We start from the raw sequence: 15,390 nt of genomic DNA on the forward strand, positions 1-15,390 counted from the left end.
TGTGTTTAGTTGTTTCACGGTAAAGGATGTTTGCTCCTTTACATGTCCAGTTTGCATTTACTAAGCTTGTCACAATATGCTCAGCGATTAAACTGTGTAAATTTGGCTTGTATGCACAGACACACACACACAAACGCGCGCTTCTGTCAATTGATTGCGCATGTTGCCTGTGTGTAGGTAAACTGATGTATGAGTCAAGGTGTAGGGTGGTGGCTTTGGCGCATTTCTCCATGGCTGGTTGTCAGAGAGACTGGAGCGCAACTGCATTCCTCTGCCAACACTTTCATCTCCACAGTTGACTTCTGTGCTTGTGTGTGTGTGTGTGTCACCGGTAGATTTACAATCAAAATGCTGCACCATTGTTGCAAGAGCATCTCAAGTTTCAATGCTAGCTTTTTAGCTAGCCTAATTTCAGCTAGCATTTACTGCAACATGAGGGTCTTTGGTTCCAGAGAGATCTGTCAGTCACTGGTTGCACGGGTGGACATCTTGATTGTCAGCTGTGTTTTTTGGCCAGTTAAATGGGATCGTATATGTGTGTGGGTTTGCCTTTCTTCTTCAGCAGTGTGTGTGTAATTAGTATTGATTTAGTGATTCCTGACCAAGCTCTCTGTAGACTACATCCTTCTTTCTGCTTTGCTTAATGCTCAACATAAAAGTGGCAAATGAAAACCAAGGTGCTTTGAAATGTTTTAGGAGAAATTCAACCAGTTGCAAATCTGTAATTTCTAATCGTTTCTAATGATGCTTATGCATGTCATGAATATATTAAAAATAAGTGTTCCTGTTTTTTGATGAAAATAGTTTGTGTGGACATGAACACTCCTAACACCCTGTATCCTGTCTCTCCAGATCGTAGTTTTGAGGATGATGACAGCGTGGATGGGAATCGTTCTTCCTCGGCCCAGGCCGCCTTCAAGGTCCCAAAAGTTCCCAAGAAGCCAGCAGAGTCCTCCGCTGCACGCAGGCCCAGCGCTACTGGCAGCAAACTAGGTACTGAATGTGCTGTGCATTTACACGTTGTTTGCAAAAGAAACATTTCAGTATTTAGAAAGTGGTATTTTTATCACTCATTCACATTTTTTGCTAGTTTTACTATTTAGATTAACTGTTACATTACAAGATTACTGCTTACCATGTTGCCTATTGAGATCAAGAAAACATGGGTTTGGCCTCGTATATAGCCTACAGTACATCATGTTTTAACATGGGATATTAAACCAGAGGCTGTCTTCACTGCTTGTTAACAGAGTTATCCAAAGGTAGCTGTGTACCGCCTGCCAAAAAGAGAGAGAGAGAAACAGTGCTTCTGCATCTGGGATTTACCTTTTCTGTTTGTTGTAGCAACAGAAGGAAGAACAAAATGCATGGATTTTTTTAAAGTCACAGATTACTTCTCTGAAAACATAACTAAATAATGGATTACTTGCAGTGCCAAAGAAACATGTTATGTTACTGGTTACAGCTGAAAAAGTGATCTGAATACTTTCTGATGTGTTACCCCCACTGCTCATTCATGGCTAGTATGCCTGTGGTTACTCAAAGCTAGTGGCAAATTAAAGATATCAGTATCTTAACAGTTGGCAAGTCCTACCCTTATCTATGTGAAAGTCGCCTTAACCACTTTCCTGTCTTTCACTATTGATTATGTAGAGCTTATGAATAACGCAACACTTGACATCCCGCAGCTAGAAGAGTCCAGTTGTTGTTAGGAAATGATTGTTTAACTTTTGTACAGACAGGAACATGAATGACTTCCCAGCTGGAATTACACAAGTCAGTATATGTAACTGGAGCACTAGAACAGGAATAATGATAGTTATTGTTATGTGATATATTTTTTTATTAAGTACAACCTGAAAAATACTTTTTTACATGCTCTCAGTGTGAAATTGTGGTTTGCTATTTGGGTGTGATGTGAACTCATTGAACCAAAGTGTCTATGCTCTTTGTGTTTTTCCTTTTTGGTTTCCTATGCTCACCTTATATGCCCTAAGGGACAGTTCTGTAATGCTCAACCAGGATGTAGATGCAGCCTTCTAAATTAGGTTCTCTGTCAGTATATTACTGCTGGTCACAGAATAGGGACAAATTGTCCTGGTCGAAGACTTTGAGACCAATAGCGGAAGCAAAAGGAGACACACTCTCCCTCTGTGTCTCCTCAGAAATCTGACACAATCTCATGTTCTTATCATCAGCCTCATCGCCTTGCTTGACTCAGAAATTCTGCCTTTGAAACAGTTTATATCCTCCTTCCCATCGAAAGAGTCCCCTTCTCTCTGTCAGTTCACCCTCCTCTCTCTACACGACGCGAGTGTTTGCATGTATCGATTCTTCCCGTCCCTTTCTCGCTCTGTATAGGAAGGAAGCTGCGTTCCCACAACTGTGTAGTGAATTTGCTGCAGCGTTCTGATGTGTCAGCAATGTCACACATACATGCACACATAAACGTGTAGGTGTAAGTGTTTTACAAGTGAGCAGTCTGTCCTGCTACGCTGCTCTGTTGGTTGCAAACACAAGACAGTGATCTCTTGTCTCTCGGATCATTACAGTGTTATTGATTTGGAGCGACTGTTAGAGGCTGAAGACAAGGGCATGCTGGGAGTATTGCACACACACGGCTACAGGCCTGAAACCTTGACCTTTTTATAAACCTCTTCTGTTTTTGTTTTTCAGGGAATTAGCTTGGCTTTTTTTTTTAACTCAGTTCTATCAGGCTAGCTTGATTATGGCGACGATGGGAGGTCCCATTGTCTGCATTTGCATTTAGATGACGGTACGCCCACACACACTGGCAACGCCTGACAGCAGGACTCAGAGAGCAGACGGATTTCTCGATTTTGCCAATAACTGGCAGGAAAAAAAGTCCAGGGCTTGAAAAAGTCTAAGCCTTATCTGGAAGGATCAAGTAAGATTATTTTTAACCCAATGGCCAGAATAAATGTTGGCAATACATGTTTCTGCAAACATTTCTGATATTAAGTAACAACTTAATGTTTCTTAGGATTACATTTTCAATTTGATGTTGTGACAGTGCTGTGCTTATGGTCCGGTTAGGTTAGGCATGAAAAACTACTTAGTTAAGGACACAAAAGATCTTTTTTTTTGGCTGAAGATACCTGATTCTGTCACCACTGTGTTCGCGCAGAAGAATGTTGAAACGCCATCTCGAGCAATGGTCTGTGGCTTGGCAGCTGTCTCGCCCAGCAGTTCTCCCTGTTAACATGGACCTTTCCATTTCTTGAAACCGGCAATAAAAATGATAACAAATGTTGATTAGTGCTGTAAAGCAGGCTTTCATGCCAAGGCTGCTACCGTGTTACTCCCTGAGAATAACAGAGGATAGTGCCTGCAGATACCAAGCCAGCTACATCAGTGTAGCCAGCCACCCAGCGCTCTGAAGCTCATGCAGAGTTTTGATATGACATGTCTTTGTAGCATAGCCTGATGTGAAAATTAACTCCAGGGAAAAGAAGAAAAGGATGAATTTCCACCATCTTTCTCTCTGTTTACTAAAACTCTCCTCCATGTTTACGCCTTCCCTTCAGTCTCTTCTTCTCCTGTAGATGTCAGCTCTTTTAATAAGCTCTGTCACTTTTATTGATATTCTCATCCTCTAAGATTGCTCTCAGCTCCTGCTTGCTCACTTTTTTTCCTTCTTTGTCTCAGCATTCCTTCCTCTCTCTGCTTCCCCAGTTAGGAGTTGGAGGTGTAGGAGGTGTGGCTCACAGAGCCTCCAGCCCCTAGAGAGTTATGATTGACATGCTCATTACTGCCAGGAAGTCCATTAGAAACGCAGGCTGCTCTCACTGGCTTAAGTGTGCCTTTATGCCTGTGTATGCTATTCGAAGTGTGCTTGTGTTTTTTTTGAGTAAAACTAAGTGCATATATTAAAGGACTCTGTTGTGATTTTCTAGTGTCCAAGGAAAGTGCTGGCGGGATTGACGAAGAAGACTTCATTAAATCATTCACAGACGTCCCCTCTGTCCAGGTACACTGCACACAGGAGCATGAATGCAGACATTCACACACATTCTTACCGAATTATAACCAAACTATGAGACTGTCTTCATTTTTGTCTTTTCCTTCTCTTCTCCCCTATGCAGATCTACTCAGCGAGGGATCTTGAGGACAACCTGAACAAGATCCGAGAGATCTGCTCCGATGATAAACATGACTGGGACCAGAGAGCCAGCGCTGTCAGTAGATTCACCTTCAACACATTTCCTTGTTTTTTCGGTTATTTAAATCTAAATACTACATAGGTCTGAAGCTTAATTGTGATGATGTTCTATGAATAGTTATTTAATTAATAATGAATACAGCAACAGCAGCTTCTGGTTTAAGCCCTACCCATTCCCATTCCCATTCCCATTCTGAATCATAGTTAAAAATTTGGAGTACTTGGTCATCCCTAGAAAATACCTATTTTGCACCTAGAATGATCATTGTTGGTGTCTGTCTTACAATGTTTTTCTTAATTTGTTGCTTTTGCAGCTGAAGAAGATCCGCTCACTGTTGGTGGCAGGCGCTTCCACCTATGACTGTTTCTACCAGCACCTACGGCTCCTAGATGGAGCCTTCAAACTGTCAGCTAAAGACCTGCGCTCACAAGTTGTCCGCGAGGCCTGCATCACTGTGGCGTAAGTGTTGATTGATTTTACAGGCACTGCTGTCGATGGAAGGTACAAAAGTCCAGTGAGAAAAGTTTGCAGTGGTTATCCATACGCTTCTAATAAGTTGTCGCATGTGCAGAAAACATCACTGTTAAAGGTAAAAGAACCTCTAACAGAACAAACTGCCTAACAGCCTGAAAGAGATTAAAATAAAGTCTGCTTCAACAAATGAAACAACATTTAGTGTTTTTTTCCCTTAAGGGGGATTGTTGTTTTAGCATAGGCGGATCATTTTGTTGATTGTATTTGTTTAGAGCTAATTTCATTAATTGATACCGCGTGATTCCAATTTGTTCTCTATGCGGTTGTTATGCTAATTAGGACCCCAGAAGAACGGCAACCACTTTGTGGGGATCGAATAAAGAATAATGAACATTAATCAGATTACGCTCAACCTTTTATTATGGCTTTTCCCGCAACTGTGATTGTGTTCTGTGATCATAGCATGTTTTTTGAGTATTTCTCTGTGTGTGTTCCTGTAGCCACCTCTCTACAGTGCTGGGGAATAAATTCGACCATGGAGCGGAAGCCATCGTTCCCGTCCTGTTCAACCTCATCCCCAACTGTGCCAAAGTCATGGCCACCTCTGGTGTGTCGGCTATCCGCATCATCATACGAGTGAGTTTTGCAAACACGAGCATCAGTTCTTTCAACAGTCTTGTTAAGATGAATTTTGTCTTGAATTGGGTTTTTTTCCCCCTTTTTGCAGCACACCCACGTCCCCAGGCTCATCCCGCTGATAACCAGTAACTGCACATCCAAGTCTGTGGCTGTAAGAAGGTGAGATTAACAGGAACACTGATGTTGATGCTAAAACAGAATTACTTTATTGATCCCAGAAAAAGTGTGGTAATTAGCAGGTCTCAAATAATGAACATCTTAAAACTCATTAAATGCCTGAAAATGATGGTGTTAAGTGATGTTTTCTGTGTTAATGAGGATGATAAACATAAATGTGTTTCTTCCAGGCGCTGTTATGATTTCTTGGACCTTCTGCTACAGGAATGGCAAACCCATTCTCTAGAGAGGTGAGTACCGCCAACTCTGACTGTGCAGGATTCACATTAGTGCGGTTTACAAAGGAAGAAAATATGTTTGAAACCTGTTGTTCTTCTTGTTCACTCATGCACCTTTTGTATCTCCTCCCTCGAAGGCACATAACAGTTCTGGTCGAGAGCATCAAGAAGGGAATTCGAGATGCAGATTCAGAAGCTAGAGTAGAGGCTCGCAAGTAAGACACAAACACACATTCACACAGAGGCATTTCTGAAAATTGAATTTATTTGCAGAAAGTAGTGTTGGATATCTCACCTCCCCATCCTCATTTCTTTGTCTGTCTCTGCTTCCTTCTTCTCTCAGGGCCTACTGGGGTCTGAGGAACCACTTTACAGGAGAGGCTGATGCTCTCTACAACTCCTTGGAGCCATCGTACCAGAGGACACTCCAGTCCCACCTGAAAAGCTCTGGCAGTGTGGCCTCACTTCCCCAGAGCGACCGCTCCTCGTCCTCGTCTCAAGAGAGCCTCAAGTAATCAACGCTCAGCACTACTCCTCTATAGCTCGCTTTACCTTTACCTACTTCACTCACCTCCAGGGTTACTTTAGGACTGCCTGTTGAGAAATGTTTTTTGTCAGAAGGTGTACATAGATCAAATTAGTTTACTTTCCTTATATCTCATTCAGTCTCTCATCTCATCAGCTTTCCTGCGCTAAGGATCAGCAAAACTGCCCACTCGAAAGAACAAAATCCCCCACTAATTTTAAAGCTTTGAAGAAGTGGAACAGTCAAATTTCTCAAAGTAGATTCAGAGAGTTACATGCTCAGTCTAACCGCAGCATTTTGGTTTTGTTGTTTAGGCCTGTTCTGCATTTCACTGGCTGTCTGTGGCTGAAACTCAGAGATTAAGCAGCAATAATTTGTTGGCTACAAAGTGTTATTGTTATTTTTTTTCACAATATTGGAAGACCAGTAATATGTCAGAGGAAAAACAATTAGAATTCGATAACTGTGTATGAATCATTAGGAATAACAAATACATTGCAACACAAGAGACAGTTTTATGTGAAAAAATCATCATTGTTAGTTGATTTGGCACAAATTCACTGAATCACCCACTTTCATTTTGTGCTTTCTGCCTCATTTAACTTATGTTAGTGTGCATTTGTTTACAAGAAGTGGACTGGTGAAGCTTTTTGAGGTGATCCCTGCACGTTGTTTGTAGACAGCAGTGTAATTTCATGCCACTCTACTTCATGGGAAATGACTGAGCTGGTTTATATTTTGTCATTGAGGAAAGAAAAGTTATTTATTTATTTTCTCGTTTGTCACGCAGCACAAAATCACTGTTGTGATTCCTTGCGTGTGTCTTTTTGTTGTGGTCTGACCTACTTTTCTCCTTCTTCTGTCAGTCGGCCTCTGACTTCTAAGTGGTCAGCAGCTCCAGGGCGAGGTGAGTCAAAAACACGGAAACGCACACACACACACTCATACACATACATTCACACACACACTCATATACAAATCTCAAATACAAATCTCCTGCACACACACATTACGACATCAGCTCCTACAGAGTCATCTCCCATCATTCTCATTTACATCTGCCTGTGTCCAGCCCCTGTCCAGCCACTTCTGTTATGTTTCTACACACACGTGCGCACACACATGCGTATGTGTGTCTGGCTGGTTTTGTGTATTTATTTATGGTATCAGTATTGTGTTTGTGTATTGTGGTGCCTGCATGTGTTTGTGATTTATATATCCCCCCTCATCACCTCCCATCCCTCCTCCTCCTCCTCCTCCTCCTCCTCCTGTCCTATCAGTCCCTGCGGGTTCAAAGGGTGGGGTCTCGTCGGCCTCCCTGCAGCGCTCCCGTAGTGACGTGGATGTAAACGCAGCAGCAGTCGCTAAGCACCGGCACGTTGGACAGACCAGGGCGGCGGGGCGTCTGCCCCCTGGCTCCTACTCCTCACTGGGTAAGGGCCCTGTCAGTCGAGTTAGACGGCTAATCAAAGAGTGCAAACGTTGGTCAGCATGAGTCAGCTCAGAATTAGTGCTGATCAAGTTTCAGACAGGTTGAAGAGAAGAATCTGTAAAAGCTCGACCGTATCGGAAGGGACCTACACTCACACCCTTCAGTGCTTGGACTGGCCTCTCTCCTCTCCGCTGCTCTACTCTCTTCGCCTGCTGCCTGCTCACTTCCTTGTATATGTTTCGGTGTGGATATCCTCTGTGTGCATGTTGTGTAGATGAATATTGTCGTCTGTGTTTGTTTGTCTCTATGTTTCCATGTTGACCACAGCATCTGCATGGTTCTCTGTTGGACAGATGTTCTTTAACTAATACACACTGTGCTCCTCTCCTCTCTTGTGTCTCCTCTCTTTTCTGTCTGACATTCTGTATACCTTTTCATTCTTTTGTGTTTCCTCTTTACTGATGGTGTTTGTTCATTTTCTCATTTCTCTTTTCTTGGGTTCCTTTTCCTTTTGTATCCTTTCCTCTTGATATTCATTTGTGTCAATCCTTTCCCTTCGTTTGTTCCCTCCTCTTTCTTCCTTTCTTTCTTTCACTCTCTCTTTGCTACTAAAGATGATGCCTCTGATAAAACGGATGGTAAGATCATCTCACTCTGCTTCACCAGCTACAACCCGCTCGGGCTTTTTCTTTTTTCCTTTCACTTCTTTTTCCCTTACTTCATTCCAGTCCACCACTCCTCCATGTCAGCTCCTTTATTTGCAGTGTGTGGCCACAGTGCCCCCTGCTGTCAGCTTTTATGTTGCTCGACCCTCATTCGTATCACCATCCCGCTCAGAACATCATAAATCAAATTAATTACACATCTAAGATCATCTTCTGCTTGACTACAGTTTGTTCTTGATAAAGGAATGATCTAACCATAAACACCTGCATTAAACTGCATCATTTAGCTATGTAGGTTTTAGGAGGAAGCCTAGGATGTGTTGTTGTAGTTCTATTATACACATATTGGGTGGAATTTGTCCTTTACAACTTGCTCCTTCTTTGTCTGTCTGTAGGGACCAGGTCAGACAATGGTAAGATTTTGGTTAGGTGGATGTGTGTGGGGGCATGTTTTAGGGATGTTCTAGTTGGGAAAGTCAACAAAACTGATACCTAGAGTTCAAGTTTGTTGTCCTCTGCAGATTAACCACCAAGATTCGGTGTATTTTGAGTCTTGTGCTGTGGTTCTCTCAATTTGAAATGGTAGAAAAGTAAAACATAAACTAATTACCATCAGAGATCCACCATTAATCATGCATGATTATTTTCCCGTTAGTATTTTGATTAAAAGAATGGCTTTACATTAAAATAGAATTTCATTTGCAAGTGGATCGGTGATCAGATTACTTGTGACACTTTGTGAGTACATACTTAAAATCTGAAAGTAGTCATAACCCAGCTCATTATTTTTCACCTACACTGATTGCTTATCCACTGAAGCATCCCTGGTGTATTTATCTGTCTGCTGACCTGGCTGAATCTGGGTGTCTAGTTTAGGATCTAAAGTCTGACCAACAGCTTCCAGCATTAGCTGCTTTTCATCAGCTGTAGTGCTTCTTACGGCTGAAACACGTATCCTAACGTCTTGCTTTTCATTTCAATGCCCATGTAAAAAGTTTAGTGCGGCCACATCACTGTCCTACTTTCCTACAACCTGCACAGAAAAAATACATTTGAAAAGGATCTGTAATACCAATCCCATACCAGTGTTTCACTAGTTTTAAAGTCTGTATCTGAAGAATGTATCAGACAAGAAAATAGTTTCAACAACTAGAAGGGGAGTATGTTTTTTTCCCTGCTCTCTCTCTTTCAATGCACAGAAAGGAAAATCATCGTCAACATTATTAAAGGCAAACCATGTAGAAAACACATATTAGAGCCAAAGCAGTTCAGTAATGCGGCCTTCATGTGCTGTTGCTGCAGGATATGTGTCTCAGCCGGTTCTCTGCTTCATTCAGCTGCGAACAGTTAGTGACTAGACGTGCTAGGAAGTACAGCAGTACTTTTGTGTGTGTATTTTCACCATATTTGTCCCTCCGCATATACACAGGCCGCGTACGTACCAAGCAGCCCTTATCCACCGCCAGTAGTGTGTCAAGCCAGGTGGACTCACGAGGACGCAGCCGCACCAAGATGGTCTCCCAGTCACAACGTACGTACCAAAACACACAGCAATATTTTAAACCCAGATGTGAGTGAAACACTCTGGGTAACAAGTCCACTTGCATCATCACAAACACAATAACAAAATGGCATGTGTGAGAGTGAGAGAGAGAGTGAGAGAGAGAGAGAGAGGGAGAGAGAGAGAGAAGGAGAGAAGGAGAGAGAGAGAGAGCTTCTTGGAGTGTGTGTGGAGTTTCTTGACTTGTTGCCTTCACGGTGACGATAAGCTCCATGTGAATGTTTTTGTGCCTTCAGGTTCCGACGAATCCGATTGCACACCAGGTATTCTGTTTGTGTGTCAGAGTGTGTGTGTCAGTGTACCACAGTGGGAATGGTGGCCCACCTGCTATCGCTCTCATTCAGATCACAGTTTTTCGTGGAAAGAAGAGCGAGTCTGTGTGCGTGCGTGTTATTTAATGTGTGTGTTTTTTCCGATGCATGCTGTGTCTCATCACTGAGGATGGTGTGGTGGACAGCTTATTGACGCTGATCTAGCCTGGCTCTGGCTGTCATTTAGGTCACTGGTTCCCAACCTAAGGGTCCTGACCTCATTAGGGGATCACCAAAGCTTCACAGGGGATTGTAAAGCCTCTTTGATTTTACCATATTGAAACTGTTTTTTATACATATACAATAGGCTTATATTTCATTCAGCTCTGAAAATGTAAATGCAGTTGTCATTTTTAAAGTAAGGAATATCATTTGATACATGAGCTCAGAGGAAAAGGGTTAGATAACAAACTGAACATACGCTTCATTCACAGAGTTTAACAGCCTCATCCTGTAAGCAGTCAGAAGACCTAATTGAATTTGTCCAAAAAGAAGCCCACTTAGTATGTATGATTATTAGAGAACGGAAAATGCATCATTCATCAGACAGAGAATTGTGTACAAAGTTCCTAAAAAGGAGGGAAAACTAATGTCTGAGGTCATATTCCTGAAATAATCTGCAAATTCCTATCAGTTTTATTCACTCATTTTGCACCAACATCCTGCTGTCACTCTTTGGGTTATTTGCACAGTTTATCATTTGTTCTGTATTGTTATACATTGAATGTATTGATATAACTGTACAGTTAGACACGGGGTCTGTCAGTTTCCTCGTTGATCCATGAAGGAAAAAGGTTGGGAACCACTGATTTAGGTTGTTAAAAATACTTCGGATTTGTTCTTGTTGCTCTCCAAAAATACTTGCCGCTTACTAGAGAGATGGCTGCAGTGCCAGCTTGGAAACCAGTTTTCGAAAGTGGACAGCGATTGGACTGCCACCCAGTGCGCCAATCTGGATATTTAGATGAAAGACTAAAACTCAGAACAACAGCCTAACAGAAACAGAGGAAATGGCAGCTAAAAGGAGGCTTGGAGAGATTCGTGTGTTATGTATGTCCATGTGATGGAGTGTGTGGATGTTTTTGAGTATATTTACTTTTGAGGCATTTTCCTTTCCTCATTGTGAACAGGCATCGCTTCATACGTACGCCAGCTGTCCCAACATGCACTGCTTTTTCCCAGGCTATCATCTACAGCTGGTTCAGTGTGTGTGTTTGTTTTCTCTTTAATAATTAGATTTATTTAATCAAAGTGCTTCAGCTTCGCCTTCATTCTTGATATGGAACACCAGGATGCGCTTCCATCGTGTTCTAACCCCCATGACACCTTATTTATTTATTTATTTTTTGCGCTAACTCCCATAATTCATCTGGTTTAATCTGCTGTTCCTTCCCCCTCGCTTCTGCTTTCCCCCTCCTCCCAACCAATGGGCTTAATGGCTCAGGATCTCAGTCTGCTACCCCTGTTGGTGGTAAGAGTACAACGCTACTTCTTTTTTACCCGCTCTCTTTATCTTTACTGCCTCTCATCTGTTGCCCTGACCCTCCCTCCCTCCTTCCTTCCTTCACGTGCACCCAGAAAGATCACTTAATGCTCCTCGAACTCTGGCTGAGGCATGCTGGGATTTGTAGTCACAGATTGTTAACATGGCTGTTTTATGCTCATGCTAAACACACTGCTTTGGGAGCCTTGTGTCTCTGCACTCTTATGTGTGCCTGGATGTCGCCTAAGGATTGAAAAGACTATATTTTCCCTTTAAAAAGGAAAAATGCTGCCTTCAAATGTTATTTGTGATGTGGTCACAACATGGGAATTCGTGATCATGATGAGCCTGGCATTCAAGATGCAAGACACCTCGGATAGACAACTCTGTCCTAAGGCAACCACGGCTATCAATTTAGCAAGCTAGGGAGCGGGTAAGGAGAGCAGGGAACGATAAAAGATAACATTATTGGGAATATCAACATTTTCCTCAGACCATTACAATAGTTACAATATAACTTAACTTAACATGCGCTGTGGTTAGTACTGTTGCCTCACAGCAAGAAGGTCGAATCTATATGTGACATAAATAAAGATTCTTCTCCTTCTTTTCCTGATTATCATTGTTATGATTATTTATGATTATTATTATGATAAATTACCATCCACCAAAAAAATGACCTTTCATCTTTTCGTGAATCCTAAAAATGTCACCTCTGCAATCATGAAAACCAAAAGATGCACCTTAATGAATGTGATTCATGTTTGAAGGCAGCAAAACAGCTTTGCCTACTTAAATTCAGTGTCCAAGATGTGCTTTTAAATCTGCAGCAAATAAGTTAGAACTTTTTTTTAAGGTTTTGTTTGGTGTAATAACACCTTCTGTACAGTTAACTATCTTTTATTCTGTACTCTTCTTCTACAATCTCAGCCTTTTTTTATAGTACTACATGCATTTACAAAATCTACATTATGAAAAACAGAAGAGATGACTGGAAACAAGTCAAACGGAGGTTAAACTGGTTTAAAGTTGTCTGTACGTGATTAGGTGCAAGTTTCGATTGAGATTCCCTCTGCACACCAGAACAATCCCTGTTTAGTTTTTCCTGTCCCTTAGACTGATTACTGTATGTATCACTAGGTAGTAGTACATAGAAGTGGACTGTTCATGTGTTGAGTTTGTGTGTGTGTGTGTGGCTTTAGTTGAGTTTGTGTGTGTCAATGAGTGAGAGAGTCTGGTCCGCGTACTCATTCTCAGTCATGTAGAAATCAGTTAAGGCCCAGCTTCACGCGTGGAGCCTTTGAGTTTGCTCGCCAACAACCTTCACACACTTCATATTCACCACTGCAGAGCAGCTGTTTGTCTTCAGGTTGATGGTAAAGTGAGCCATTGTAGAAATAGACACACTGTGAGCGTTGTGTTTGGAGACAGGGTGTCATGGGGAGGAGAATGTGAGACCCTGTTATCAAATGTTCTGTCTTAACTTCAGACAAAATGTCATATAATTCCACTTCATTTATTTAGATGAAAACATTTTTGCACAGATCTAAACTCATTGTCATTCATTTGTTGGTGTGGGTTTCCGCTGTCCTAGCCCCAAGAACCCTGTTTCAAATGACATCAAACACTGTAAAGTTTACGTGTCAAATTTTGTCTATTTTTTTCAGATCCATAGTTTTAAACTAGTACTTCTAAATATAGGGTGGAAGTAACTGTCAGTTGTATTTGTACGAAACTAGTCATCTTTTTTTTTAAAAATTTAAAAATGTTTTATGAATATCCTCACTTTAGAGGGGGGGATTTCTCTGTAGTTTAAACTGTCAGATGCTTCTGCTTGCCTGAGTAAGGCTCTGACTTTATCTCTCCTTCTCTTTGTATTTTCTCCTCCTCTCTCTTTCTACGTCTCTCAAGCCGGCAGTCGGAGTGGCTCCCCAGGTCGCGTGCTGACGAGTACGGCCCTGAGCACCATGAGCTCAGGGGCCCACAGGGTGCTGGCCGGGGCCGCCGGGGACGGACACAGGCGCAGCCGCATCCCCCGCAGCCAGGGCTGCTCCAGAGACTCTTCCCCCACCCGCCTGTCTGTTGGTAAGTTAACAGTTACCATTTTGAAAATGGGAAGCCTCAACATGATTTAATTCTTCACAACTTAGCAAATGAAGTTCTTATTTTTGGTATATTTCCTTTATCAGTTTTCAAACAAGTGAACTCAACAAAATGTTGTATGATTGCCTTAACCAGCACCTTACTACGTTAGAATGTTCACATGCTTTTGGATCTCAACTTTGCTCTTCCCTCCTGCTCCCTCTCTACCTTTTCCTTCTCCTGTCCTCCTCCTCCTCTTCCTTTTGCTTCGGTCTTCTAGCTCCTTCCAGCATTAGTTCCATCTACAACGGAGCAAGCCGAGGAGGTAAGGGCCCGGCCTCGACCAGACCATCCTGCTTTCACCCTCCTATTCTCAATCTGTCTATTCTCATCGTAAAATCACCCCTCAGTATTTATCTACATCCAACACTACAAAGCACAACCTCTCCCTCCTCCCCAATCCCTCCATCGAGCTGTCTGATCTGTCTCTGACTTCATGGCTGTGTTGTTATGGTGATGGGTGCCAATGATCCGCAGACGTCCCCGCATTATGAGCACACCTCCTTCCTCTCTTCACTAACCTGTTGTTGATGGCCAATGGGGAAAAAAAAACCTTTGAGCAAGAGCAGTGGAGCTTCATCAGGGCTACGTGTATCCCCGCTGGTTGGCTGTGATTAACCCTGATTGGCTGGGTAGATGCTGATGAACAGAGCAATGAACAGTGAAGTTGATTGCGATGCTACTGAATGAATACGCAGATCCTCCCGCTTGCCCACCCCCGTCAAGCGCTTAATTCTTCTCAATTTGCTTCCTTTTCTGCTCTCTGTTTGTGTTTGAGAGGCAGTGTTGATCAGTCTGTCATTTTAAATGTGAGTCCAGAAGTCCTGTGCTTCTTTTGGGTGCATCTCATCTAGTGATCATTCAATATATTTCCCATCTTGGATTGTTAGTGAGACAAATTAAGTCATTTATAGATGTCACCTTGGGTTTTATGTAAGATTTGAAGGGTGTTCTCAGCATTTTAAGACGACTCGATTAGCCAGTCGACAGAAAATTAATCTGCAGCTATTCTGATAATTGCTTATTCATTTAAATAATTGCATAAGCAACCTTTTTTTATATCAACATATACTGAAAATTTTTGGGTCTTGGATTGAGCCCAATAGATAAAAGATTTCAGAAACAAAAATGGTTTTGGTGTTTCAAAATGTTGGCCTTTATCTTGGAACACCTTTTGACTCTGGGGGCTATAGCAAGTGTTTCTGGTTCTTTCGGTGTAACCATCAGATATCCAGACCAAAACCAGTGCAGATAGATTAAAATAAGTTAGTAAAGACCTTGGGTTCAAAGGTTCCATTCGGCTGATGCATTTTAACAAAAAGAAAACATTAAAAGACCTTGAAGTATAACAATTTGTGATGGGGAATTTTTAGACTAAATAACACAATAAATCAAAGTGATAATCAATAGATTAATCATACTGAAAAATATTTTACAATAATTGCAGTAATATTTGATAATAAAAATAAATGTTATTTGCTGCCCTAATCTTAATCTACCATTGATTAAGTAGTGACTAAACTTTGTTGAGATGCTCCCTTGGGGCCGGTAGATCTGTACTCTCTCATCTCTTGTGTG

The 15,390-nt window shown here is 41.9% G+C and overlaps 1 protein-coding gene across 39 annotated transcripts in view; it reads left to right on the plus strand.

Moving 5' to 3' along the window:
• Positions 1-15,390, plus strand: part of clasp2 (cytoplasmic linker associated protein 2) — a 63,027-nt gene that overhangs the window by 31,002 nt on the left and 16,635 nt on the right. For 20 of the 39 annotated variants that reach the window (XM_037094092.1, XM_037094091.1, XM_037094100.1 and 17 more), the window contains 17 exons: positions 853-993; positions 3,918-3,991; positions 4,107-4,199; positions 4,498-4,643; positions 5,159-5,294; positions 5,386-5,456; positions 5,645-5,704; positions 5,830-5,907; positions 6,036-6,203; positions 7,085-7,125; positions 7,499-7,651; positions 8,711-8,728; positions 9,745-9,846; positions 10,113-10,139; positions 11,632-11,658; positions 13,582-13,755; positions 14,033-14,077. In XM_037094092.1, coding sequence (XP_036949987.1) covers positions 853-993; positions 3,918-3,991; positions 4,107-4,199; positions 4,498-4,643; positions 5,159-5,294; positions 5,386-5,456; positions 5,645-5,704; positions 5,830-5,907; positions 6,036-6,203; positions 7,085-7,125; positions 7,499-7,651; positions 8,711-8,728; positions 9,745-9,846; positions 10,113-10,139; positions 11,632-11,658; positions 13,582-13,755; positions 14,033-14,077 — 1,554 coding nt within the window. Of the gene's footprint in view, positions 1-852; positions 994-3,917; positions 3,992-4,106; positions 4,200-4,497; positions 4,644-5,158; positions 5,295-5,385; positions 5,457-5,644; positions 5,705-5,829; positions 5,908-6,035; positions 6,204-7,084; positions 7,126-7,498; positions 7,652-8,264; positions 8,289-8,710; positions 8,729-9,744; positions 9,847-10,112; positions 10,140-11,631; positions 11,659-13,581; positions 13,756-14,032; positions 14,078-15,390 lie in introns of all 39 variants that reach the window. The other 19 variants (XM_037094099.1, XM_037094128.1, XM_037094124.1 and 16 more) reach the window with 9 other exon arrangements.

The sequence above is a fragment of the Acanthopagrus latus genome, chromosome 3 (assembly GCF_904848185.1).
Source record: "Acanthopagrus latus isolate v.2019 chromosome 3, fAcaLat1.1, whole genome shotgun sequence".
NCBI lineage: Eukaryota > Metazoa > Chordata > Actinopteri > Spariformes > Sparidae > Acanthopagrus > Acanthopagrus latus.